The 27,490-nt window shown below is 45.8% G+C and overlaps 1 protein-coding gene across 2 annotated transcripts in view; it reads right to left on the bottom strand.

Moving 5' to 3' along the window:
* Positions 1 to 8,139: 8,139 nt before the first annotated feature.
* TBC1D22B (TBC1 domain family member 22B) overlaps positions 8,140 to 27,490 on the bottom strand; it is a 42,721-nt gene continuing 23,370 nt past the window's right edge. For both annotated transcript variants that reach the window (XM_081194595.1, XM_081194594.1), the window contains exons 9-13: positions 12,962 to 13,068; positions 11,753 to 11,828; positions 11,142 to 11,269; positions 10,794 to 10,889; positions 8,140 to 10,266 (exon numbers count right to left, since the gene is read on the bottom strand). In XM_081194595.1, the coding sequence (XP_081050721.1) occupies positions 10,138 to 10,266; positions 10,794 to 10,889; positions 11,142 to 11,269; positions 11,753 to 11,828; positions 12,962 to 13,068 (536 nt within the window). In that variant the 3' untranslated portion in view covers positions 8,140 to 10,137. The remainder of the gene's footprint in view (positions 10,267 to 10,793; positions 10,890 to 11,141; positions 11,270 to 11,752; positions 11,829 to 12,961; positions 13,069 to 27,490) is intronic.

Raw genomic sequence — 27,490 nt, 5'->3', positions numbered from 1 at the left:
AAGATGAGCATTAGCTTACACAGCAGGGAATTTCAAGGCTATTATGACTTCTGGTGCCATGTAAGTGGGCTCTGATCCTGTGTTCTGCAGCGGTCTGAAGACAAGTGTTTGATATAGTATGAGCAGGCTCACCCTGGGTCCCCTTGTGCTTATTTATTTCTGATTTGATCGGAGTAACCTTCTGCCGAATGTCTCATTCTGCCCTGAAGTGCTCGTTTGTCCTGTGATGACACCTGGGTAGGTGGCAGGGCTGGCTCAGGATAATGCCAGTTTCCCTGAGGGATTCCCTTCCCTCTCACAATATGGATTTCCTGCACGCAAAACACTCCCATGTAGAAAACAGCACAGAACCTACCTACGTGCAGATTGTAAGAGCAAAAGAAGAGTCCTGGTGGATGAGGCCACAGGTCTGTCTAGCCCAGCATACCCTCCAACATTTCTCTGCAGAAAATAGGGGCGTCCTAAGGAAAAATGGGACATTCTGGGATCAAATCAGAAACCAGGATGGCTTCTGTAAATCTGGGACTGACCCTCGAATATAGAGACGCTTGGTGGGTCTGCCATCACATACTGGAAAATTCATGTATATTAAAGTATTTGGGCACAACAAGTTGACCTTTTAATTTTTTAGGGAGTTTGCATGGTAAGGAAAATGGCAGGCAAATGCTCTAAAAAGTTCAGGATCATATAGCCACCACACCAACAAATCAGGATGCATGCCCAGTAAACAACAGATGTCACATAACCTCTGGACAGGCTTTGTGTGAACCAAATCAGGATGGGTGTTCAATAAACAGGTCATCTGGAAGCTGACAAACAGGCATTTTAGCCGCGTTCAGCAGCACAAGCAATGCACAGCAGCAGGACACCAATGAGACACCAACTGGTGAGGGACAAAGAAGCATCTCAGAGCCAGCATTCAGGATAAATGCCCATCGATCTGTCCGTGGATGGCCTTCCTGGCCCCTGTAAGTCGCTTTGATGCCTCTTGCTTTTGAATATAAAATTCCTTTGTCGGATGATGGTTAAAAGGAAAAAGAAAAACCCGCTGTTAGAATGCAGTTTATAACAAGATCACAGAAAAGCCAAGCAACAGAGCCAGTACATGTTTACAGCGATGGTCTCAGAAGACCAGAGTTCAAAGTCTACTTAGGGCGCCATCTCTAAAGCACCACTCCCAGCTAGCAAGCCACATCCACAGACCAACCTTCCATGGCAGCAGCAGCAGCAGGAGGTGGGGTGGAAGAGGATGACTGGCCCGATTGCTGGTAAACGGCAGGTGACGGCAACAAAACCAGCTCAAGATCCAGCAGATACTGGGCTGGTTTGGCACCTCCACCAGAATACCCGGTTTTGTAAGAGAGCCAATGGCCCATCCAGTCCAGCTTCCTGTTGTCACCATGGCCAACCAGATACCTGCGGAGAACCTGCAAGAAGGATGTGAGCACAAGAGTGTTGTCCCCTCCTGCAGTGTCCAGCAACTGGCTTTCACAAACAGACTGCCTCTGGCTGCGGAGGCAGAGCACAGCCATCATGGCTGGTAGCCTTTTATCTTCCATGAATTTACAGCAAGGACTTTTTTTCTGGAGTCTGGCTTAGCTGGCGGAGCTGAGTGGAAAGGCACGAAATGCCCTGTTGGTGCTGGATTGCGATACCAGCCATGAAACTCACTGGGTGGACCGTTCACTGTCAGCCTAACCTACCTCACAGGGTTATACTGAAGATAAAGGCAGAGGGGAGGACTAGGCACATGACCCTGAGCTTCTTGGAGGCAGGCTGCAACAAGAGGCAGCTACAACAAAATGTTGTGGCGTGGAGTACTCCCGTTCCAGGTTCCAGCCAACCAGCCGTGGCATCTTCCAGGAAACTCCATTTCTCCTCTCCCTCATTCTTCCGTTCCCCCACCCCTCCAACAGGCAACCAACAGTAGTCACTGACCATGCTGGCCTTATTGGGCAATTCTGGAGAGTTGCTCTCCTTTAAGGTTTTATTGTCTAAAGATTTACAGTACTGTTCTTTTGTTGTTGTTGTTTTTTTACATGATATTTATTAAGAGTTTAAAGGTTACAGAAAAAGAAAGAGAACAATAGAAAATTAAACAAAACAATACCTTACAATATATCAAAAAAACAAAACAAAAACAAAAAACAAAAAAACAATACAGTAAAACAATGAAGAAAAAAGAACAAAAACATTTAAAAATACTTGTTTCATCGACCTCCTCACACCTCCCTTTTTTGTATTCTAGTTCAATTAGCTATTTCAGCAAGTCCTTTCCATCTTTCTCAATTTTCGTTCTAAAATTTAACTTAAGACAGTCTAACTTTAAATTTTCCACTTTGGTCCATTAACAATCTATTTTTACTTAATTCTTTATAACATTTCTGCTAAAGCCATATAACTTCATTCCAGCATCCTTCTAACATTCATTAATTTTGCAATATTTCTGTAAATATACTTTATTTTTTTTCCAATCTTCTTCCACCAACTCTTCTCCCTGGTCTCGGATTCTGCCAGTCATTTCCGCCAATTCCATATAGTCCATCACCTTCATCTGCCATTCTTCCAGGGTGGGTAGATCTTGTGTCTTCCGGTACTTTGCAATAAGTATTCTTGCTGCTGTTGTAGCATACATAAAAAAGGTTCTATCCTTCTTTGGCACCAATTGGCCAACCATGCCCAGGAGAAAGGCCTCTGGTTTCTTCAGGAAGGTATATTTAAATACCTTTTTCATTTCATTATAAATCATCTCCCAGAAGTTCTTAATCCTTGGTCATGTCCACCAAAGGTGGAAGAATGTACCTTCAGTCTCATTACATTTCCAACATTTATTATCAGGCAAATGGTAAATTTTTGCAAGGTTGACTGGGGTCATGTACTACCTGTAAATCATTTTCATTAAATTCTCTCTTAAGGCATTACATGCCGTAAACTTCATACCTGTGGTCCATAATACAGTACTGTTCTTTTGTAAGGTTAGAAGAACCTCCAGCCCTGCCCATAGCTTTCTCTTGTGCATTGATAGTTCTGCTTTTGGTTACATACAGACCTGTATTTGGAGAATGGATATATAAGGTTTCCTCTCGTTTCTCAAGCTCAGGACCAACCTGTCTTCTTAAGTCTGCCCCCTGTGGGCCAAAGACAGAGAGCACTCAAAGCCTGGACCATTGCCTGACAGCAAGCAAAGAGGACAGTGAGTTTTTCTCCCTGGGCAATGGAGATTAAAAATAAAGTTGGATACATATGACATCCTATCAAGTCTCATTAGCTGGAATGAGAGTGCTACTTGGGCTACATTAAGCTGAAGGGTAATGCAGATTTGCTTTCTTTTCTGCCTTATTTTGTTCATTTCAACAGGATTTAAACTGCCTTATTAGATTTTTATTTTGTTTTATACCATGCATTGCATCATGTTTTTCTCAATGAGAATCAATGGCTATGCAATCCCAATGTGATGGCAATAAAATTTCCATTACTGGCTATGTTTCATCCATTGACAACTGTTTTGGGGAGCAGTGAGTAGGGGGAATTAATTTAGTGGGGAGAATTTGTTCCATCTCCTAGCAGCCTCCAGGTTTTTCTTCTTGGCAATAAGCAGAATGGCAGCTAATGCGCAAAACTAGATCGATAGAGGCTGAGTTGTTGTTGTTGTTGTTCACCAAAAATATACTGAAGTGGCTGTGTGATTGTTAAACCCTGGGCTGATTTATTTATTGCATTTATTTATTGCATTTCGATCACACCCTTTACTCCAATGAGCTCCTCATTTAATCCCAACAACCCTGAGAGGTAGGTTAGGCTGAGAGGCAGTGACTGGCCCAAGTGGGGATTTGAACCCTGGTCTCCCAGATCCTAACATTCTAACCGCTGCATCAACAGGAGCCTAAGGGGAATAACTGCATATTACAAGCAGTTATGTGTAGGAGAGCCCTAATGCCATTGAAGTTGCTTTGGGAGAATTCAGAGTGAAGGAGTAAAAGGACAGGGGACCTTATTCCCTTTCCAACTCCCCACTGCAAACCACCATGGGGTTATAGCCATGGATATAGTGGAGCCTTCTCCTTGTCATACTAGCTTTCTATGTCCTGCCCCCCCATGGAGTTGCATTGCCCCATTTGCAATCTGAAATTCTACAGTCCAAGCAGAGGTTCACCACCTTTTCTGCATTTTGTGAGAATGGGGCATGAAAATGGTTTTGGAGGAAGTTTTCTGCAGGTACCTCCAGCAGTTGTCAGAACTGGTAGCTGCTACCGTCACCCAGAGACTCAACTGCTAGGGGGCTACCATCACCTGGAGGCTTCTTGCAACATGGTACATTGTTCAGCACTTTCCGTGTGACCCCACAAACTCACAAATAAGTATTATATAAAACAAAAAGATCACCATGTGTTTTGTACCTAACTGTGTCCTTCAGGAGAAATATGAACATGTTGTAAGGTGGAGACTACTCCGTTGCACTCCCATAATACTTTTTTGCGGGGGGGGGGAGAGAACGAGAGAGAATCATAGAATTGTAGAGTTGTAAAGGACCCCAAGGGTCATCCAGTCCAACCCTCTGCAATATGGGGATCCCAAGTAGATCATACATGACAGATGGCCATCCAACTTCTTAAAAATCCCCAAGGAAGGAGAATCCACCAACTTTCAAGGGAGTCTGTTCCCCTGTCAAACAGCTATTACCACCAGAAAGTTCTTTATGATGTTTAGTCAGAACCAATAACTTGAAATCAGTGGTTCGGGTGCTACCTTCTGGAGCAGGAGAAAACAAGCTTGCTCCATCTTCTATGTGACAGCCCTTGAGATATTTGAAGATGACTATCATATCTCCTCTCAGTCTCCTCTTCTCCAAGCTAAACATACGCAATTCCATCAACTGTTCCTCATAAGGCACGGCTTCCAGACAAACATGGGCTGAGTATTGATCTAGGTGTAGATCTCTGTACTGAAGCAAATACCAACTGCTGAACTCTACAAAAAATCTACTCAACTTGTATTCGCCATACATTATTCACATCACACGAATTAGCCCCAGATCTGCTTACATTACCTGAGGCATTAAGTGAGGTGATCCTTGAGAAATGGCCAACTCATTCTTGGGCATACCACATAGGAACATGATAAATTAGGTGTTAGACAACAGGCCCTTGGCCAGTCTACGCAGCTCAGCTCACGATTCTGCTGCATGGTACAATCCCTTTTCTTCTCTATACAGAGTTGTCAAACCCACAACTAATGTCATCTGCTATGATGATCTTTCCTAGTAACACTTAACCCACTTTGTGCTTCTTTCCTCTGAAGCGACTCAATTTAAATTGTCACTGTGTCTTTGCTCCTACTTTGACTCTCTCAAATAAACAATTAATATTACATTGTTCTCTCTAAAGCATTCATCTCACTTCCTCTTTATCTGACACTGGCCTTGTACAAATAATCCTTTCTTTATAAAATGAGCTCCGCTATGCCAAAGGAAAGCAGTGGCAGACAGCTAATCAGTTATGAGATTAAAAGAACATGATTTGACTGGTCTTCCATTTTCTCTCTAAATAGCTCTATGTGCATACCTTATTAGGTATCTCACACTCATCAAATGTACAGCTGATGGGGGACAGATGGCAGTCAGGGGAGACGCAACTCTGCCTCAGTGTGTGATGGGTGTTTAGATGGAACACTCCTAATGAAAGTTCTATATATTTTTTAGGATCAACCAGAGTTCACAATGAGGTGAGCAAGTTTTCGAGTTACACAGTGTTCTCTTCCAAGTTACAGAGTGTTCCTTTCTAGGCTCAATGTGAAAAAGATTATTCTGGAGGGAAAGCAACCTCTTAGTTATTTCCCAGAATAGCTGTCTCTGTAGTAAGACAAAAGGGACAGAAAGCACCCACACATTTTTCAGATTAAATGGTTTGCTACTCAGGAGCAAGGGATTTCTCAGCATCCAGTGGGCCCTTTCCCCCACATGCATGACCAACACTTGACAATTGCAGCATCAAGTGGAAGCTTGAAAAGATGTATGAGCACAGATGCTGCCAACCAGATTCACATCGTTGCTCAAACACAATGGCGTCAGCTCACGGATTCAGCTGCACATTGAGTGATGAAGAATCAAGTTATATACATAAACATGTGAACTACCCATAGCTGGCAGACCTGGTAGTGCCTGGGGGAGGGTCACAGATTAGGTGAAATTCAGTAGGTGAACAGCAGCGCACAATCTTACCTAATTCCTTTCTCTTCGAACAGCAAAACTGAATGTTTGGGAAGACCAACCTTAAAGATGGAACAAAACAGTGATAGGCTAAAAGAGGAGAGTAGGCAGTCATCGCCAGACAATGCAATTTGTGAGACCAAAGATAAGAGCAGACAGATGACACAGATATGGAATGAAATGGGTTGAAAGTGAGAAGGATCTGCTTTGCAGGAGAAAATAGAACACACCACCATTAGGCTGGCAAGGCAATCAAGCCTGCAAACTCAGAACACTCCAAGGATACATCCAGGTATACACAAAAAGATCCCAACAGAGGCACCCGACCAGCGACAATTGCAATCAGGGCTGCTGGGGGGCGGGGAGAGCCATTTCAAAGTGGAGCCTGATTTTTTCTGTGGGGGTATTAATTAGATAATTCCAGAGTGAAGCAGACCATTAGCAATCAATTACAACAAAGCACTGGCAATAAATGCAGATAATTAGGCTCCCAAAAAGTAATTATGTTTGTTCCACTCCACTGAACTTTTTATTTTAATAGTAATTAACTTAGGGTGGGGGAGAGAAAGTTTGAGTGACCTGCTGTGCCCGGCCCCAGCACACATGAAAAATGGAAGGATGGCCAATTCTAGCTGTGAACTCATCGGAATAGACCTCTTGGGCAAAGGAGGAAACTAATGCCTTTTTGGCTTTTAAACGGTGATAAATCAGAAGGGTTTGCCACAGTGTAACAATGACTTGCCTGGTTCATCTGTTCAAGGATGTTTAGATCTCTTGTTTGGCTGAATCATACTTTGTGTCATCTCTGACAACAAATGAGATCAATGGCAACTGCTATTCTGAGCAAGGAAATCCACGGTGAAATGAACCATTACCAACTGCTATGCTAAAGAGGCAACCCATCAGTGGGTTCATCCTTCCCATCAGATGCCCTTTGGAGACCCTATTGAATGAGGCCACAGTCAGGCCGCCAGTGCCCCAGAACTGTCTTTAGTAAGAACACTTTTACGTGCTGCATTAACGTCTCAGACCTGCCTGAGGAGCCAGTTGGCCTTTTGCTGCTGCAACATTATTGAAACTAGGCTGTGGTCCAGGATCACTTGAGAAGACCAAGCACTGGCTCAGGGAAGTGTCAGATAACACCTTGGAAACCCCCAGGCTATACTGAGTACTTCTTTGCAACATAGCCACCTCATTGGCATAATTTATGCTGACCTAATGCAAAGACAGAGAAACCAGACTTCCCTCTGGCCCCAAAAGATGCTATCTTCGCATGTAAATTGCCCTGGCAAGACACCCATGAGGGAAGACAATTTGAATTTCTACTCTCCTCGCAATTCTCTCCCTAATTATGTCCCACATCCAGACTGTGCTTTTGGAGTGCCCAAAATTTGAGCTCAAAGTGGTAATTCTAAAACAGGGGTCAGCAAACTTTTTCAGCAGGGGGCCGGTCCACTGTCCCTCAGACGTTGTGGGGGGGCTGGTCTATATTTTGAGGGGGGGGAATGAATGAATTCCTATGCCCCACAAATAACCCAGAGATGCATTTTAAATAAAAGCACACATTCTACTCACGTAAAAACACCCAGCAGGCCCCACAAATAACCCAGAGATGCATTTTAAATAAAAGGACACATTCTACTCATGTAAAAACATGCTGACTCCCGGACCGTCCACAGGCTGGATTTAGAAGGCGACTGGGCTGGATCCGGCCCCCGGATCTTAGTTTGCCTACCCATGTTCTAAAAGGTGACAGAATTAAGCATCATAAATTGGGGAATTCCTGCTTCAGGAGAAAGGGCAGAATTAGACTGGAACCTCTCAAAAAGAAAGAGGAAAGCAATGGGAGATTGATTCAGGAATGCGAGGAAGTCCTCAAAAGCCTCATCGCTCCTCATCCACAAACCCACCAAGAATAAAGAACAGCAACAAGGGATGGTTTTCTCTTTTAATTAGTCATGTTAAACTAATGACCACCAGGTCGCTGTCTCGGAGGAAACAACAAAAGGCACACACACAAAAGAAAAAAAATCAAATCAGAATGCCTGAGAAAACAATTCCAGGTTAGGGAAGCAACATGAGAGACACTGCTGGGGATTTGAATGGTGGAAAGGCCCTCACCCTTCTCATGCCTTCTGGTGCCTTCACTGGACGGCTTCTCTTTCTCGGCCCCAGGAGGAAAAAACAAAACAAAACAAACGGAGGTGGGCGCAGTCTGAAGCCTGATGAGAAGAACAGCAAAGGTTGGCCCAACACAAGGAGAGGACCTCAGCCTAAGGGAGCAGATCTGCCCCGAGAGGTCAAGGCTTGGCACTAATGAGGCTGCGCCTGCTGGCTGGAAGAAACGGTTAAAATGAAAAACATTCTCCATTTCCCCAATGAAAATCACATTGAGACAATGGTGGGGGAGAGATAGAGGAAGGGAGCTTAGGAGAGAAGCCATCTCCTACCTCCTCTGAACAGTTCGGAAGCCTTGCAGCAAGATGCCCATCTGTCTTCCCCGCTGCTCAAGCAAAGGACTAGATTCTCGCTAGGGCTGGAAGAAGGAAAGCCAGGAGGTGCTGGCGAGGACCCTTTTCCTCGCTACAGCAATGTGCAAGGGAGACTTGCTACAGCAATGTACAAGACTGGTCTCCGCTGCTGCTGCTGCTGCTGCTGCACTACTTGAGAGCAGAGGGCTGCCATGCTTGTTATAAGGGCATGCTGGAGTGTGGAGGGGGTAAGGTGGGTGTCTTTCAGGTCAACTTCCACCTGGTCCAAGGTGCCTGTTCCAGCAGAATGTGCCTCTCTCTTCAAACCCTTCACTTCCTTGGCCCTGGAGGTCGTGCAATGCTGCTTCGCTTTGGAGTCAAGTTTTCTGGACAGAAACAAAATGCTTATATCGGGGGTTGGGGGTGGAAATGAGCTAGTGCAGATGTGCTGACAGCTCTGACACCCTGGTGACCGGGGGACGCAGCAGGCCCACTGTTATTTGCAACCTAGGCAGCCTTTATACGCTTGGGACGCACGTTATAAATATAAAATCATATCTGCTACAAACAGAAGACTTATATTGTACATCTTTTACCCATATACACAAGAACACAATATACACATAATGCCTTGGAGGAATGTCATTGTCACAGAAAGGATTTCCTTTTCGAAGCACAGCTCCCACACCCTGACGCCCTCCGGTTCAACACACACAGTAGATCAGTCAATCAATCAATCAATCAATCAGTCAATCAATCAAGTCAATCAATCAAGTCAATCACAGGAGGCGTCCTATCACTTGTGTCATTCCCAACTGTGCGTGGACAAGACAGCCTTGGAACACATACGAGCCCCCGTATGCAGAGGGGCGCGATTGCGCAGGAGTGGAGTGTTACGCGAGTGTGTGTGTGTGTGTGTCTCTTGTTAACCTTTTGAAACGGTGCACTTCTTCAGACATGTGGAGTGAAGCTAAGCCCTGAGAGCTTCTTGTGTCCAACGGCACTGCCATCCCCTGGGCAGGACTCTTTGTAAGGCATCTTCATTGGGGACTTTGATTGAACAGCATCTGAAGAAGGAGAAGAAGAACACAGGCCCAGCTGGGAGTGTGTGAGTGTGTCTGTGCTTAGGCGGGTTAACAAGAGGCTGCAAGGCTTAGATGACCCACGCTGGAGCTTGGAAAGGCAGTCAGAGGCTCAGTTTATTCTTACAGCCCCTGCCCGCCCACCCTGCACCCTGGGCTCAGGTCACCGTCACAGCACAGGACACAAATGGTAGTTTGAGTGGCACATCCACGCACAGAGTGGTAGGCAGGCACACGCAAAAGTTAAGACAGAGGTCCAATGTGAGCTTTTTACAGCAGAGTGGCTCCTTGTCAGTGGCTCCGAGGACTCGGGTGATGCATTGCCACAGTGATTGGGATCGGGCCAGCATGATGGGGAGCAGAGGCGGATCCCTGGCCCCTATCGGCGGTAGTGATTGGGCGCATCTGCAAACATGTACTTGAGTCTGTAGGCTTCGGCGAGGAGGAGTCCAATCTCTTCGTTGCCCCAGTGTATTGTGGGAAGGTTTTGTAGCAACATTAGAAGGCCCTGAAATTAAGACAGAAACGTGGGTACCCAGAGAGAAGCAAGATGTGGCTCTTGGTTTTTTGTCTTTGTTTTTTTTTAAAAAAGCAAAAGCCCTTTTTGTTCTGTTGTGGTTTCACGTGTTGAGATCTCTACAGCTATGGCAGAAACCTATATCTGTGCAGTCTTGTTTCAATTAAATATGAATTACAGCTACTGATTTACTGATTTTCACTTTAGGGGGAAAGAAAAAGTGGTGATTTTGACAACAGGCAAGGGAGAATGTAGTATATTTCAAATATCCAAACACAGAATACTTGGGTCTTCCTCTAACAGGTGACGCACTAAGTTTACTAGATCCCCCAGTCAGGGAAAGCATTTTTTTAAAAAAGCCTGGATCTCTGGATTGGGGAATTTCATGCCCCTAATCACATGCCAGAGATATCGTTGCTCATGCTGCCATCTGTTGCCTTACTCTAGACAGATACATCCTCAAGCAGGATAATTATGCGGCATCCTTTCCCAAATGTAGCTGCCTTCTGAAGATTTACCTGGAAGTCCTCTTCATCCAAGATCTCTTTCCTCCACTTAATCAAGAATGCAGCGCAGACATATAAATGGAAATGAGAGAATCCCTCTGGCTCAGACTGGAAAAAAGACACTTGGGGTTAAAAAGAATGGAATTAGCATGGGTTTATTTATTTTTATCACGGCTTCTCCTCAGCTTTATGGGGCTGTATGGATGTGAAAGAACTCTTTTATGTCTTCACATGAGTATGCTGCCACGCAAAAGCTGGTTTGTAGTGCCTGCTCCCGTATAACTTTTTCTGGGAGAATCCCTACTGAGCACCATTCTCCAACCACAAGGCTGGACAGTAAACAAGCCAACCCACCCGTACCTGGTAAGTGTCCCAAAGGCGGATGGTGCAGCGAAGAGGAAGCTCCCGCATCAGTAAGTTGTTCATCCAGCGGAAGGCGAACTGCAGGTATTCCACTTCATACTTCCTAAAGTGATTGTGTACCTGCTCTGAAACAGCACATGCCATTTACACGGCTGAATATGGAGTGTGGCTCATAGGCTGCGTCTCAGGAAGCTCCACTTTCAGCCACAGTCTCTGTTCCATCCAACCAAATCCCTCCCACATAACAAGCCCAAGCCAAATGCCTCCCACAGGCACCGTTCAGATGCTTCAGCCCCCTTCTTCTGATGAATCACATATTCTCTTGTGTGCCTCTCGGCTCATGGCCTCTCACCCACCTCCTTTCCCCAGCAGTGTCCCATTTCCAACATCCCTTAATGGCATCAAGCTAACAGATTTGACCCCCTGGTCTGACTACCACCTAGCACTGCCGTCAGGCTAAAGAAGCTTCCAGAAGCCTGCTTTCCGCTTCGTGCATTCCACCCTCAACGCCAAGGTGAGCCCACAATCGTTGCAACTCGGCTGGAGATGTGAACAATTAAGAACTTGGCAAGTTCGACTTCCCCTCTGGTAGCTTGAATTTCACCTACCATCGATACGGCTGACAAGTTCCTCCAGTGCTTTGACTTTCTTTTGAATCCCCGGCTGTGCAAACGTGTAATTGTCCTGCAGCAAAACACAGGGTGAGTTTAAGAGGAGCAAGTCCAGCAGATACATGTGCCATTGTTTCTCTTAGCCCAGTGTCGTACACGGTGGAAATGCCTTCTGAGGGCAACAAGAAATGCCAAGAGGTGGAACCTGGGACCTTAGACATGCAACTTTTCCTCAGCTAGGAAACACAGGTGCTATAAATCTCCTGCAGGGTGAAAGAACCATTTGGATGGTAGCAGTGGTTCCTGAAGGAGAAAAAATAAAAGGGGGGCAGTGATAACCATTTTTCTCTCCAGTAACAAGCCCATTTTCTCAGGAGTTTGTTGAAGTAATACAGCAAGATAAAAGCAAGGAGAATGAGAGAGGCAAGGCTGATTTGGTTTGGGGGCAAGTCTGCCTGAAAAGCTCCATTCCTCATCAGAAAGTGAGGAAGCTCTTTTCTGTTGGCAAGCGACCTCTAGATCTACAAAGAAAGGGAACCATTACAGCTTCAGAAAAAGCCATTTTGAGGTGGAAACATGCCCAATCATATGGAGGAAATCTATGCCAACGTTTGTGAGAGCTTGAGGAAAACGACACAGAGCTCACAGAGCAAAATTTCATTTGGATGAATGCATAAATAGGAAAAGGAAGCAGGAGCCTTTAGCTTGAAGCTTACTGGGAAGGGGAGATCCTCAATGAAAATAAAGGAGAAATAAAGGGAGGTGTCTTGGGCACTACTGAGAAGTAGGCTGAGGAAGGAAGGTTTAAAACAGGGATGGGGAATCTCAGGATCAGGGCTCAAATATGGCCCTTCAGACCTCTATGAGGCCCTTGAGGTTCTCCCTAGACCACATCCCTCACTGGCCCTATGGCGGACCCTCTTTGAGTGTTTTTGTCTGGCCTGGATGCATCCCTAATCATCCCTAAGCAATAATACTTGTTGCTTCCCTGGATGGAGGATGGGGGGTTGTGTGAGTGTGTATAGAAACTAGCTTACTATACAAAGGTAAAAGTCATGTTTGGATGCTGCTCCTGAAGTGTGGGAGAAGGAAACATGATCGGGATGATTAGTACTAAGATGATAGGGAATGCAAAGATGGAGTTATCAAAAGTATAGAGAGATGCAGAGAGGCAAAATAAGTGGTGCATAAGAGGAAACTCCTTACCTGTATCCCATCTAGCAGTTTGCTCATACACCAAAAGCTGTCTGCTTCAATGCTCCGCATCACATCCTGAGACAGGTTTGTTACATCAAAATTTTCCACGTCTTCTTCTGAAAAACAAAGGGCGGCAGGCTTTGGGGAGAGAGCAAGGCCTAGGGATTTATTTATTTTTTAATAGCTACCCCACTCTTATTTATTTACATCTCACCTTTTCCTCCAAGGAGTTCAAGGTGTCTTACATGGTTCTCCCCGCACGCCTCATTGAATCCCCACAATGACCCTGCGAGGTACGCTAGGCTGAGAGTAACTGGCTCAAAGCCCCCCAGTGAGCTTCATGGCCGAGTGGAGATTCAGACCCTAGTTTCTCTCAGGTCCTAGTCTGACACTCTAATCCAGGCTTCTTCAACCTTGGCCCTCCAGATGTTTTGAGACTACAATTCCCATCATCCCTGACCACTGGTCCTGCTAGTTAGGGATCATGGGAGTTGTAGACCAAAAACATCTGGAGGGCCGAGGTTGAGGAAGCCTGCTCTAACCGTTCTGTACCTGAGGTCCCCAGATGTTGTTACACTACAATTCCCATCATGCCTAGCTGGCAAGGCCAATGGTTAGGGGTGGTGGGAATTGTAGTCCAACAACACCTGGGGATGCAAGGTTGAGAAAGGCTACACCACACTGGCTCTCTTCAGCTGCAAAGGCTTGAGGAGTGGCTTAAAGAATATATGCAGGGGGAAAGCAAACTCGGGTGCTTATGTTTTAAGTTACATAGAACCACCCTGGGATCTTTGGATAAAGGACAGTATACAAACTTGGGGGGGGGGGGATAATCATTGCAACTGACCAGCTGGGATGGAAACAGTTCTGGGAGAGGAGCCAAAAGGAGCTGGTCTCTCAGAAGAGCAATGAGGTTCCCTGCTTCCCATCTCTGCTTTTGCCACAGCCTGATGAAATGCTTAATGCCAAGTGCGGAATATCTGTCCTCTTTGCTTTTTAAAAAAGCATATATGAGCTGCCAGCTGAGAGAGCCACCCAGAAGTTTGATCCAGAGTTACAGCATGATCCTGAAGGAAAACAAGGGAAAGGTGGTGGACACAGGCCAGTTAGGAGGCTAAGAGAGGGTTAAAAGCTAGGTGTGAGCTGGAAGTGGGGTGGAGTCAGTGTATATAGGGAAAGGGAGGAGCAAAAGGGAGGAGATTTTGAAAAGGGAGGGCTGAGACTCAGGTGGTATCCGAGTGCTGCAGCTATAATTGGCTAATCCCAAGGTCAGAGCTGGAGGCTGAACAGGCAGAGACCATTTTAACTGCATCCTGACTAGGTGAGACAGCAAAAATGGCACTTAATGCCCCTGGGAGAGGCACAACTAGAAGTCTTGCAGGAACTTAAAGTGGGGCACACAAGGGCTGCAAGATGTTAACTGGACTCAGTCTCACTTGAAATGTGCCTGCATTCCTGTTTATTGGAATACCTCTGTTCAGTTGCTGGGCTGAACCAATCTTTCTGCATCCATTAACTAAGCTCAGGCAGGGAAACCCCTACTAAAATGAAGGTGGTTTTTCTTCTCTTTTAGCAAGGGATTCTTGAATCAAGAACTGGTTTGCACTGGAATCCCCTGATAAAATGGGGGGGGGGCATTTATAAAGCCCTAACTCCAAAGCATCTTACACCTGATGTTGTTGTGATGTCAGGTGATTGACAGGTGGGTTCACCAGACCAAGCCTGATGGGGATCTGGCCTGTGGAGCCCAAACGGTTTTTCACCCTTTTTACAGGGACCCCAGATATGGAGCTCTGTGATGTTGAAATGCCACCTCCTCAAACATGTACCCTCCAGGTCCAGGTTCACTGTGACACGCAGAACTCACACGGTCCTACCTGTGACCAAGGTCGCCCTAAGGCACACAACAATATGGCTTCCTAGAGCATTTTGTACCAGCAATGGTCAAACCAATTCCATCATCACCATGATGGAAGCTTCAACTCAAAAGGTGGACAGAATGGAGTGCACAACAAGTTCACAGGGACAGCTCTGCTGCCAGCTCTTTAGCACACTAATTCTGCACTTGTCATCTCTCCCACACTGGTAATGAAGAAAAGTGAGACAAGCCTGGGCTGCTGATAGGGGAAATATGGACCAAGGGTCAGGATGGCATCTGTGTATATTCACTCTTTCAAACAACAGCCATGGAATCCGGAGAATCTGAACTTTTATTTCCAATAAAAGACAGAGAAATTGAACCTACAACTCTCACCACCTGATCCTCCTAAATTTCAGGTGTATATGGGCTGGGCTTAATGTTATTGGGGAAACACACTGTAGGTGTTCAGGGGCTCTGTTTTTTATTACTTCACATATTCCAGGATTGTAGAATGGCATTTATGAAAGGTTTCCAGCCTGAGCCTTGATGAGTCATGATTACAAAGCAAAATCTGAAATGCTACGGTCAGTTCCTGCTAAAGGCATAAAGTCTAATCTCATGTGATTATTATTTTTTTAAGGCTCATGAGAACTCCTGGAGTTACATAAGTTTCTGGAAGTACCTGATAAAAGCTGCATGTACCTGATAAAAGACAAAGAGCTGTACATAGATCAAGTTTTACAGAAATAACTCTGGAGTGCATAGGTCTTTGGAGATGAATGAGGCAGGTATAATCCTCCTTTTTGCCCCATTTCTCTTTCTATATAAACCCTTCTCATGTTATGGTTCTAAAGACAGATATTATATTCAGCAGCACTGCCCAGTTCTGATTCTCAACAGGGCTGGTCCCTTTCCCTTCCACATTCTAAGTTCCAATTTTCCATTTCATGCCTGGGAGTGGGGTGGGAATGTAGGCCAATGGTAGCTGAAACCAAATTCTATAGTACCCCCTTCTCCCAAAAAATATATCCAAACAAACCAATATGTTGAAACGCCATAGTGAAACGATACTGCATCCTTATATGTACATTTTTAATAGCAGTTGATTTTGCAGTTACAGAATTGGAATTGTTTCTTAAAATACACTTCCAAATTCTTCCTACTTTTTAAGGGCAGGATTCAAGCCAGAAATTGATATTCCTTGTCAATCAAGACCTATTGCTCCCCACCCCCAGCCCCCTCTTGCTCCATCCATCTGTGCAAGAGTTCCGTGGTTTCTCTGATGCCAGGATACAGTTGTCAAATCCATTAAAAGGCAGCAGAGGAATACAAAACTGGCCACTCTCTGCCTTAGTGGTGGCTGCCTTGCTAATGGATATCACAGAACGTCCCTAGCAAGAGATGCTTTGGCTGGCAGCATTGAACAGGAGGTTACGCTTCACCCATGATTCTTTTGAAAAGCCAAGGACAAGCCATTCAAACCTCCTACAGTGTTAAGAGCTACTGCTGAGCAACTGGCCTAGTTCTCTGGTTCAAGGAATTGAGGGCTCTGAGCCCAGGAAGGGCAGCTGCTTTGGGATGCAGATAGGCAGGCACCGAACTCTACAAGCTGTATTCAGAGCAGGATTTGTGAAAGTCGGCTTTGGGCTCTGGTACCTTCCATTAGAGTTCGCAGCCCCATGGGAGTTAGTTTTGGAATAGATTAGCCTCCATTTCAAAAAATAAAATCCTTGCAAGAGGAAATGCATTGAGCTATTCCTTTAAATGGGACGTGGGTGGTGCTGTGGTGTAAACCACTGAGCAGTTTAAATCCCCGCGACGGGGTGAGCTCCCGTTGTTCGGTCCCAACTCCTGCCAACCTAGCAGTTCGAAAGCACATCAAAGTGCAAGTAGATAAATAGGTACGCTCCGCCGGAAAGGTAAACCGTGTTTCTGTGTGCTGCTCTGGTTTCACCAGAAGAGACTTAGTCATGCTGGTCATGTGACCTGGAAAAACTGTCTGTGGACAAACGTCGGCTCCCACGGCCTATAGAGCGAGATGAGCGCTGCAACCCCAGAGTCGTTTGCGACTGGACTTAACTGTCAGGGGTCCTTTACCTTTATTCGTTTAAATAAGCTGCCCTCCTCCATAGTCTTAGTTACCCTCTACCTAAGAAGAAGGCATTTTAATCTGGAAAGTCCATTAGGATAAAATGTTTCTCAGAAAGCAAGTTTCAGTAGCTAAAATGTAAGATTTCTAGACACCCATAATTTTCACACTTTCCAAGCGGTTAGATGGGAGAGCCATGATAGGATCTTCCATTTTATTTTTACTTATTTGCAACCACATAGGGATCTTCAAATTTGATCTACGCAGTGGTGTAGGAAGAAGGGAAGTTCAATTTTGCCCTCCTGTGCTGTTTTGCTTATCTAAATCAGCTCCGGCCCCAGCCACCTTTTGCCTTTCTTAGGAAAAAATAGATACACTACTTCTGTTTCCCCCTGCTGTAGGGCAAACAGGAAAACAATGATGAAGGAAAGGGCTGAACACTCTTTCCTGCAGCTGTCAGTGAGGCCACTGTGGTGAGGTCCTACAACCTAATTTACAGGGCTGGGCCAAGGTATTTTGTTACCTGTTGTGAAAGGCAAGATGGTGCCAGCTTCCCATTCCATATACAGAAATCGACTGGGTGGGCAAATAATTTTTCCTTCCAACACTGGCAATTTGGATAGCATAGTTCACTGCACTTGAAGGTCAGGACAGGGTGTGCGGCTACAGAAGAATATGGCTGGGGAGGGGGTTCAGGGCGAATAGCCATAGCCATAGCTGTCAACTTACAGATTTGAAAATAAGGGACCAGCAGCCTCAAAAATAAGGGACCAGCAGCCCAAATAAGGGATTTTCAAAGCACAGGTATGTTCAACTTCTGAGCCCCTCCAAGCCAAAGGCAGAAAGCCCAGCCAGCAGCCAAATGAAGTCTCAAGCGGTAGTTCCCACAGCGCAGTAACCCAGCAAAGGGGATGCAGCAAGGAAAACCACCGTCACCTCCCCGCTGGGAAGCGCTGACCAAAGGCGAGTCCCCAGGCAACGCGGCCGATTTGATCGGCACAAGGCATGCAAGCTCCACCTTCCAGTCGTTCTTAGACTCCTTATTGGGTGAGCAGTGCAGCCAAGAAACACAGTTGGAGCTCCCCTCCTCCCTGGCCGGCAGGGAGGGAGGGCGAGGAGCTGCTTCATTTGAAACCCAGGAAACTTAAGGGACATCATCAATAAGGGACAGCAGTGGGACACGGCGCTGGGATAAGGGTGTTTCCCACCAAATAAGGGACGGTTGACAGCTATGCGAATAGCTGAGGAAAGCACCAAAGGAGGTTGCCTTGCCTAACGGTAGAACTGGCCCTGGAACAATGAGTAAAACTGGAATAAGTTTGGTATGGCGTGAAGGAGCAACGGTATTATTGATTCAAGAAGCAACATAGGAGTGTCAGAAGCTGCCTTATATAGAAGTCAATCAAGTTCAGTAATGTCCGCACTGAATGGCAGCAGCTCTCCAAGATTTCAGACAGGGACCTCTAACTAGCCCTATCTGAAGATGTCTGGGATTAAACCTGGAGTCTTCTGCACAGAGATGCTCTATGGCAATAATGTGTAATAGCCCTGCCACCTATTTGGAGCTTAAAGTATTAATTGCTGTAGATGGAGGGCCACAAGCTTTCATCTTTACCCTCAGGCCAATACCTCTCCCAGACACCACCATTCCAGCTTCAGGGTGGGAGTGGGGGTGGGAGCCATCACTGAACAGCAGGAAGGCACCAACCCTGTGGCAGCCCAGTAGCAAGCAGCGTATGAGTCACATTAGGGTAATGGAGATGGCAGCAGGCGACTAACTGGCAATGGCAGTCAGGGAAGAAGAGATGGGAGATTCTCCCAGGCAGCCCACCCTGAGTCTTTGAAACGCACATTGTCATCAACACTAATTGCAGCTTCACGAAAAGACTCTGCAGACTCTCAAAAGCGTAACAGCTCTTAAACAGTTTCTTACCCATCAAAGGTCTGAAAGTTAAATCTAGCTCTAAGCAATTAGTGTCGGCAGTGATGATGGACTGTCTTCACATAAAGAGACCCCTCCGCTTCCCCCATCAAACCTGAAAGGAACGCGCCATTCACCGCAACCAGCCTAGCGGCATTAAAGGAATCTCACTGAAACAGGCTCTTCCAAGTCTTTTCAGCTCCAGTTAATTTTGGACCCCAGCAGGAGAGGAGAGCCCTTTTTGCAGAGTCAAAGGGAGCAGCGCTAGCTCAAGAAAGGAGTGTGGCTAAATGCATGTCTGCTGTGAGGTAGGTGGGATGGTTTAACTTGCGGCTGCCTGCCATTCAGCAATGCACTTGATCAGTTGACTGCCTTTTAATATTATCAATACAGCACTATAGGTGCCATTTTGAAAGCCGAAGCACTTGAGAGAGAACATACACTATGATTTCATTCAAAAAGCCTACTACTCACAGTTAGGAGGGAAGGCCCTTTTTCATATTTTCTTTTCCATCACCTAATACAGTAACATACCTGAATCAAAGTGGTCTCACAAAATTAAAAAGTGCACCCTTTGCTTACAGTTCCATGGATTAAAAATCTACTCTAATTAATATCGACGCCCTCTGAATAATAAAAAAAGCTCCCATTTAAATCAAAATTCTAGGGTGGAAAAATATATATTAAAAAAAAAAATTCTAGGGTGGAACAAACTTTGGCAACTTCACACTACAAGGTTTATTTTAATCAGCTAAAAGACTGGAGACTCTTAAATATGTAACACAGGGAATGACCAACAGTATTTAGGAAAACTGTCCTATTCTTTTGAAAAAAGGCTGGAGATGGTAGTAAAACCTAACAGAGAAGGATTCTGGGCAGGATGTTATTGAAAGCTGAACTTCCCCACTGGATGATTACCGTATTTTTCGCCCTATAGGACGCACTTTTCCCCCTCCAAAAATGAAGGGGAAATGTGTGTGCGTCCTATGGGGCGAATGCAGGCTTTCGCTGAAGCCTGGAGAGTGAGAGGGGTCGGTGCGCACCGACCCCTCTGCTCTCCAGGCTTTGCGGGCCTCTCCGCAAGCAGCGGGAGCGCTCCCGCTGCTTGCGGAGAGTTGCCTGCATGCTGAAGCCTGCGCGCGCCGAGCTCAGCGCGTCCAGGCTTCGCGGACCTCTCAGCAAGCAGCGGGAGCCAGCGCTGGGCTCCCACGGCTTGCAGAGAGCTGCCTGTTTGGGGGCTGGGGTCGGGGGAAGCTCAGGCTTCCCCTGCCCCAGCCCCGCGCCTGGGGAAAAAATAATTTTCCCCCTTTATTCCCCCCCCCCAAAAAAAACTAGGTGCGCCTTATGGGACGGTGCGTCCTATAGGGCGAAAAATACGGTATGTGCTGATCTCAAGCAAATCACAAACTTCTTTGTTTCTCATTCTTGGTTTACACTCTATACTCTACTGTACTTAGCTCATTCTGTTTCCTCTCTGTTTATTTGTGAAATAAAGAGAGCTGTCATGGTGAATGAGAGAGAGAAAATTGATGTGATGCCCTATTTCAGACTGAAATGTCTTATGGAAATCATACAAAAGCTTTTAATTTACACAGATCTCTGTGTTTGCAATTTTCAAGTTTGCACACTTAATTATCAAGTAGAACTTCAGGCATCTTAAAATTTGGTTCAATTATTTCAATGGGCAGGACCCCACAGTGGTTTAAGGGCACCTTGTTGAGTCTGGGACCAAAACCTTTGGCTGTTGCTGGTCAGATGTTCCTGCAGAATGAAGCCAGACTCAGGTTAGTAGTTAGTGCAGTGGCTAAGAAGCAAATGATCATTCTATGCCAGCAGCACACTGAACACACTCTAATACCACTTTAAGAGTCATAGCTTCCTCCCAAAGAAACCTGGGAAAAGATGTTTGTTAAGGGTACTGAATGCAATTCCTAGCACCCTTAATGAACTACATTTCCCAGGATTCTTTGAGGGGAAACCATGACTGTTAAAGTGATATAAGTGGCTTTCAATGTATGGTACAGATGTGACTGCTGTTTCTAGCCCTTTAAGGTTGGAGTAGATTCTCAGTTGCCTTGTGGTCTATTTCTGGTAAGCCTCCCTGTAGAGTGGCTTAAAAATGACTGATAAGGTGGTATATTAGGTATGCATTTGATAAATTTTGTAATTAGACGGTGCTTTTTTCTTTAAAAAAATGTTTAGGGGCACTCTCATTTTGACTCAAGAAAATCACCATTTTATAGTTCAAATCGGGGGAAATAAATACAGTAAATGGACAAAAGTACAAAGATTCACAAAATGTTTAGGGGTATGCAAACCCCCCAGAAAAAAAGCACTGAGCCTAGAGAGTAAATAATTTTATGTACTGTAAATCTAGATATGTAAGGGTTTCATTGCCTTCTCATTGCTATTACCATTTGTATACCTCTCTGAAAAGTGATGCTACTGTTTAAGCTTAAAAATCCTAATTGTTGGGGGGAATAAATAAAACAATTGATCGCATTACAGAGTATTTTTCTTACTTGTCTGAAGTATATTTTAGACTTTAGCAGAACAGTTTGTAAAATTCCATAGGCTGAAAAAGAAATTGCAAAGGACCAAACGGACTATCTATGAAATGGGTGGGAATGAAGCTAGTTCCTTTCTGGAGGATGGGAACTGGAATGGGAACTAATTCCTTTTTAGAGGAGGTAAAGTGGAACCAATTTATTTTTAAAACGAACTTTCCAAGCACTGCTCAGCAGTTACACTCACTTGTGGGACTAATGCGTAAGTAGGACTATGCTAAGGAGCCCCACTGCCTGACATAATACACACCAACACTGACATGGCATCCACACACCCCTGGCATCCCCCTCTTTGCAGAGGAGGCTCCCTTCTTCAAATATCTGTGCTGCGTGCATGGATACCAAGAGGTAGGAACTAGCGGGTGTGCAACATAGGAGCCAAGGCTATTCAGTGCAACCTCACTCTCGTGCATTGCTCTTTTGCATTGAGTATAACTTCTAAATGGGGCTTCAGAGGAGGAAAAGGTTGTACCACCATCCTTCAGGCATTCAGCATCATTTAAAAGGGTCAGGGCCGCAATACTTCAAGGACCACCTCTTCCCATACAAACTGACCCAGATCCGGCAATCATCTGATGACCACAAGAGGTCTGGGCCTTTTCTGCAGTGGCTGCTGGTTTGTGGCATACTCTCCCTAGGAAGGCTCGCCTGGCACCTTCTTCACATATCTTTAGGAGCCAGGCAAAAACATTCCTCTTCTCTGAAACCTTTCTATGGCCTTTTAAACTGTGTGTGTTTGGGGCGCATTATTGTTTTGTTTGTTATTATGTTATATAATCCTTGGATGAAGGGCAGTGCATAAATTTAATTAATAAATAATACACTTAATCACAACTGTTTATACAGGCAAATCCAAGGTTAAAGTTAAGTCGTGGGCTCTGGCAAACCGTAGGCAAAGAGGGAAACTATGTCAGTACTATTTCAGACTGCAGACAAGAAAATCAAATGATGGGATGCTCCCTCTATGCAAAATAAAATGGTAAAACCTTACACAGAGAAAGCTAGCATGCCCAGGAATATTACCTCCAACATGCTATGTCTGATTGACATGTATTAACTTTTTTTAAAAAAAATGAAGGATCAAGCATTTCATAATGTGAGCCCAACTGTAGCCTGAAGTAGTTCAGTCCACTGAAAGCTTTACTGCCACATTTATTGTCTGTAAGAACTGGGCCACAAAATAATCAAGGGCTGTTTTCTTACTGCAGCATCATTGGCCAAGGAATGACATTGGTGAACAGATGATGGACACTCATAGCTTATTCCATTAATCCATGAGACAGGGACCACATGGCACTTTGTGCAATATGCACCCAGCGCTCTGGGGTCCCATCTCTCATCTAGACATCTGGCGTGATGTATGGAAGAATGTCCTGACAATCTATGGGGAGAAAGACCCCCAGGAGTGCAAATAAATCACACGGTATGTCTCCAAGTCCCCTGTGCTCTGTGGACCTACACTTGCTACATTACTCTGGGACCCCCAAAGCTGGGGTGCAGCATATCAATAACCTGAGTGAAGGTAACAATCCTGAATTAACAAGCCCCATGGCAGTAGGACTGTAAAGCTTAGATAGGCTTCACATGCCCTATTTGGCTACTGCAGTATAGCAGCATTTGTCATGGAAACAAGTAACACATAGGAGGTGGGAAGTGATGCTGTGCATCTCCAAACGCTCCATGAACACTTGACAGGGAGCCACGGATGCTCCCGGTTCCCTAGTGCGTGTCTACTGCATCTCCAAGTGTGCAGGGGATGTGTGCCACATTCCTTAACACTTTATACACACGTTACATACATAGAGATGCACACACAAGTGGAGCAGCCCTTAATCTTAAGAGTCCACCCCTATCCAGAATCTCTTTCCCTTAATTTAAAAAGTGGAGGCAGTGGTTAATTAACGGATTTATTGGCTCTGCATTTAGTAAGGAAAAGGGTTTCTGCGCATTCGCTTGTTTCTTCATGAGTTTTAGGGTCCAGCTCTGGTGGAAGCTTGGATCATATGAAATCTTCTTCAAGCGAACAAAAGTTGCCTGCCAGTGTAAAATAGTAGCAAAGCATGAAACAGGATGCCCTGGTTCAAATCATAGCCCGGCCACAAACTTTCCAGGTGATCTCAGGTAAACCAGTCTCTTTGGACCAGATTAAATTAAATCGTTGTGCTAGCAGGAGCCAGCACAATGAGTCCCAACAGTGCAGCAGGGATTCCCCTGCCCACCAGATCAGCTCTGGAGTGTTTGCGGAACTGGTAGAACAGGTTGTGGAGGGAGGAGGTGGTGACAGTTCCATCAGACAAGCAGAAATGCTAGCATGGAATGAGTGATCTCCTTAGTGCTACTTTGAATTCCATGATTAGTTTTAACCACTACCATCCCCAATATGAAATATGGGGATAATATAACTGAGCTGCAGTTGTAGGGAGCACTAAGAGCATTCTAAATCACTATTTTTAAAACCCAATAATGTTCAAGGTTTATAATATTCTGCACTATGGTTTACGCAACAGTTTATTAATTCTAAATAGAGAACTGCCTTATTTAAGAATTTGTACACAAAGAATACAGCTATAGAGGTGACTATAAATAAAAAATGTTCAGTATCTTAGAAACTTTGGTTTCAGAACTCAGAATAACATCTTAAACAGGAGCAGAAGAAGCATTTTTATTTATTTTCATTCCAGCTGCAAATGGTTAAGACATACTGATTTCTTTGTTACTACTTTGCATTTTATACTTTCCTGGAAACAAAAACTTGCACAGAGACACAAGCCAACAATATGGTGCATTGGCTCAAAAGGCCAAGGCTATGCTAGCCTGCATTAACAGGAACATGGTTTCCACACCTCAAGAAATCAGCTTCACTCCATTTGTCACTGTTAAGGCTTCATTTGGAGTGCTGTGTTCACCATAATGGATCACAGTTTAACAAAGGCGTTGAGAACTTGAAAATGTTTCAGCTACGAAAAAGCGCTAGAAAGAACACTGAAAAGAAATGAAGCCATTTTCCTTTTACAGTCTTTTCAGACTACTTAAGCAGAAAGCCTGAGAACACAAAAGAAGGTTAAGGAAAGTGGCTTGGGTGTTCAGTATTTAAGAATCTCAGAGGAAGAGGGGTAACAATTGTTCTCAAATGTTGCTCTAGTGCAGTGTTTCCCAACCTTTTTTGGGCAAAGGCACACTTGTTTCATGAAAAAAATCTCGAGGCACACCACCATTACAGCCCCGTGACGTCAGCGCGCGGCGTCACGCCGGGAGGGACATGAATTGCTAGCAAATTACATAATCACCTCCTTGAGGGCTGGCTCATCTTCTCCGAAGGCAGAACCCCATTAATTAACAGGACAGACTCACACCATAGCCAAGACGAGGGGGGAAAACCTCAGTCATGCACAGTCATGCACATGTGGGGGCTAAATGAGGACGAAGACCGGGCAGAGAGCAGGGTTCAAATCACCCCACCTGGCCAGGACAATTCCTGGGTGCTCCCTTGGGCCACTCGCCTGACCCACCTCGCAGGGCTGTTGTTGCGAGGATAACACTGGGAGAGCCACGCGCGCCCCCGGGAGCTCCTTGGAGGAGAAAGCGGGCGATGAATGCAATGCACGAAATATATGAGAGGCGACCAGGTTTTGCAGGTGAGGGGCCCCCGCCAGCCTCCGCTTCCAACACCCGGCGCAACGACGCCGAAGTTTCCCCCCGGGCTCGGCTCGGGGAGCAGCGCTGCTCCCCCCCGGCTCCCCTTCGCCCTCCCGGCTCTCTCTGCCGCCCACTGGGGACCCCCCTCACCTGCCAAGTCCGGAGCGCCGGTGGAAGTTGCATGCATGCATGCAGGGCGCCGCGTTGCCATTGCATTGCACTGCACTCCATGCAACGCCTGCACGCATGCATTGCCTTGCACGCCCGCCAAGGGGTCTCCCCGCGGTCCGATGCGTCCCCTCCGGCGCGGATGCAGCATTGCAAAAATTAAAACCCCCCGACGCAGCCCTACCTGGGGGGCAGCCTCCGCCTCCGCCGCTCCGCCTCCGTGGGGATCCCCGGGCTCCATCCTGCCGCCCGATCTCCGCGGGGGCGCAGGCAGGCTGCGCGGGGTCTGCGCAGAAGAGCCCCTGCCTGGCCGCTGCCGCTGCTGCGCTCATTCCATGGCCGGGAGAAGAGCGCTTCAAACAAAACGCCCGGCCCGCCAGGCCACGCTGGGAAACGTAGTTTGTGCACCCCGCGCGGGCGCGGAGCCCAAGGGCGAGGGGACTACGGATCCCGGCAGCCCCCGCGCCGGGGACGGAGGGGGAGAGGCCGGGTGCAGGGATGGAGGGACGGGTGGGCGAGCGAGTGAGTGAGTGGCAGCAGCCAAGCCTTGGCCGAGAGCCAGGAAGGGCCTCCCCGGAGGAGGAGGAGGAGGAGGGAGGCGCAGGGAGGGAGGGAGGGAACCCCAGGGGTCATCTAGTGACGGCGCCCCAATCGAAAATTTGACTTAAAAAAAAAATCTTTCGAATTTTTTAATTTTTCCCGCGGCACACCAGGCAACATCTCGTGGCACACTAGTGTGCCGCGGAACAGTGGTTGGGAAACACTGCTCTAGTGAACAGGAGAAAATGAGTAAATGACAAAGCAGATTTACATAGATAGATAAAGATATGCATGTATGCATATAACCTTCTTAACTGTTAAGGAGAGCTCTGCAATGAATTAAAATTCCCAGGGAATGTGGAATCCCTTTCTTCCAGACTTTTCAGAGCTGTATCAAACACAAAATATTACGTCTCAAAGAAAGGGGTTTGACTTCAACTCCCAACATCTAGAGGGCCACCCCCGATTTAATGGATCACCTGTTAAATTCAAAATTCCTCATGGTAGTAGGTAAAGAAAGATCCTCTGTATCAGTTTAGAAGATGCCTGCCCAGAAGCTAAATCTAAGAATGTGTTGAACAGGACAAAAGAAACTGGGACGTGTAGTGTGAAAATGAACCATTAGATCAGAGGTGGCCCTCCAGATGTTGTTGGACTCCAACTCCACAGACCTCCACCCACCATGGCCAATGGTCAGGGATGAAGGGAGTTGTAGTCAAACTGTGCCCTGGAGATTTAATATCCTGGTTTGTTCCAAATCCGGTAACCAGGGCTTCTTGATTCAAATTACTTCCCAGTTTGATTCCTACAAGCATCAAGGGGAGGAGAGGTGGGGCTGCATATGTAAGCAAAAACATTGTGCCTATCTTATTCAAACATGGCCGGTATCATCTTCTTCATCTTAATCAATGGAAACATCTATCAAAAAAACATAAATGGGCCAGTTATCAGTACAAAGAGGTAGTCAGCAAAACAAGGAGGTACATAGCTGTACTACACCTATGGTGGTTAAAAACCCACTTCATGGGTTGAGCTTCTAAACCTACAATAGGCAAACCATTACTTGGAGAGCTCCTTGTCTGGTTTCATTTTCTCTGCTCAGAATGCATCTTTGTTCAGTTCACACCTCTCTCCACATGATGCGGTAGCCTCTTGAGACAGAGCATGGGTCATAAATGTGGTTTGTCAACGCTTTGTGAATTCAAATAGAATGGAAAACCACAGTTCATGCAAACCAGCTTCAAAACATGACTTGATATCTTAAATTGGTAGCCATTTGCAAACCTTGGTTTGAGAGCCGAAGCCAACTTGGACCTTTATCATCTGCTAGGGGTTCAAGGGCTACTTGTTTGTGCATGTGAGTATAAAGGCAGGGAGGTCTACCTGTCCAGAATGGATGCTACTGGCTAATGTTTGTTACTTTCAGAACAGGTTGCCTCAATTTGCTTGCTTCTAACTCTTTTGTATTGTGTCTTTTAGATTGCAAGTCTGCAGGCAGGGACTGTCTTTACCTTCCAATCTCCACCCAGCACTTAGATGCCTTATTCATGATATACCACCATGGTTTGGTGTGAAATCTGAAAGTAGTGACAGTGGTGTTTATGGAAGACAGACAAATGCTGCAGTTCACTTCCATCTGAGCTCCCCACTCCCCAACAGAGGCCATCAGTGCAAAGAGCACAATCAGCATTGAAAAACCTGAGCCAAGAGTCCTGGCAAATGAGGAGCTTTGGAAAATTCTCTCAAGCATATTGCT

This window comes from Podarcis bocagei, assembly GCF_964188305.1.
Source record: "Podarcis bocagei genome assembly, chromosome: 5".
Taxonomy (NCBI): domain Eukaryota; kingdom Metazoa; phylum Chordata; class Lepidosauria; order Squamata; family Lacertidae; genus Podarcis; species Podarcis bocagei.
This window is presented reverse-complemented; position numbering and strand designations above follow the sequence as displayed.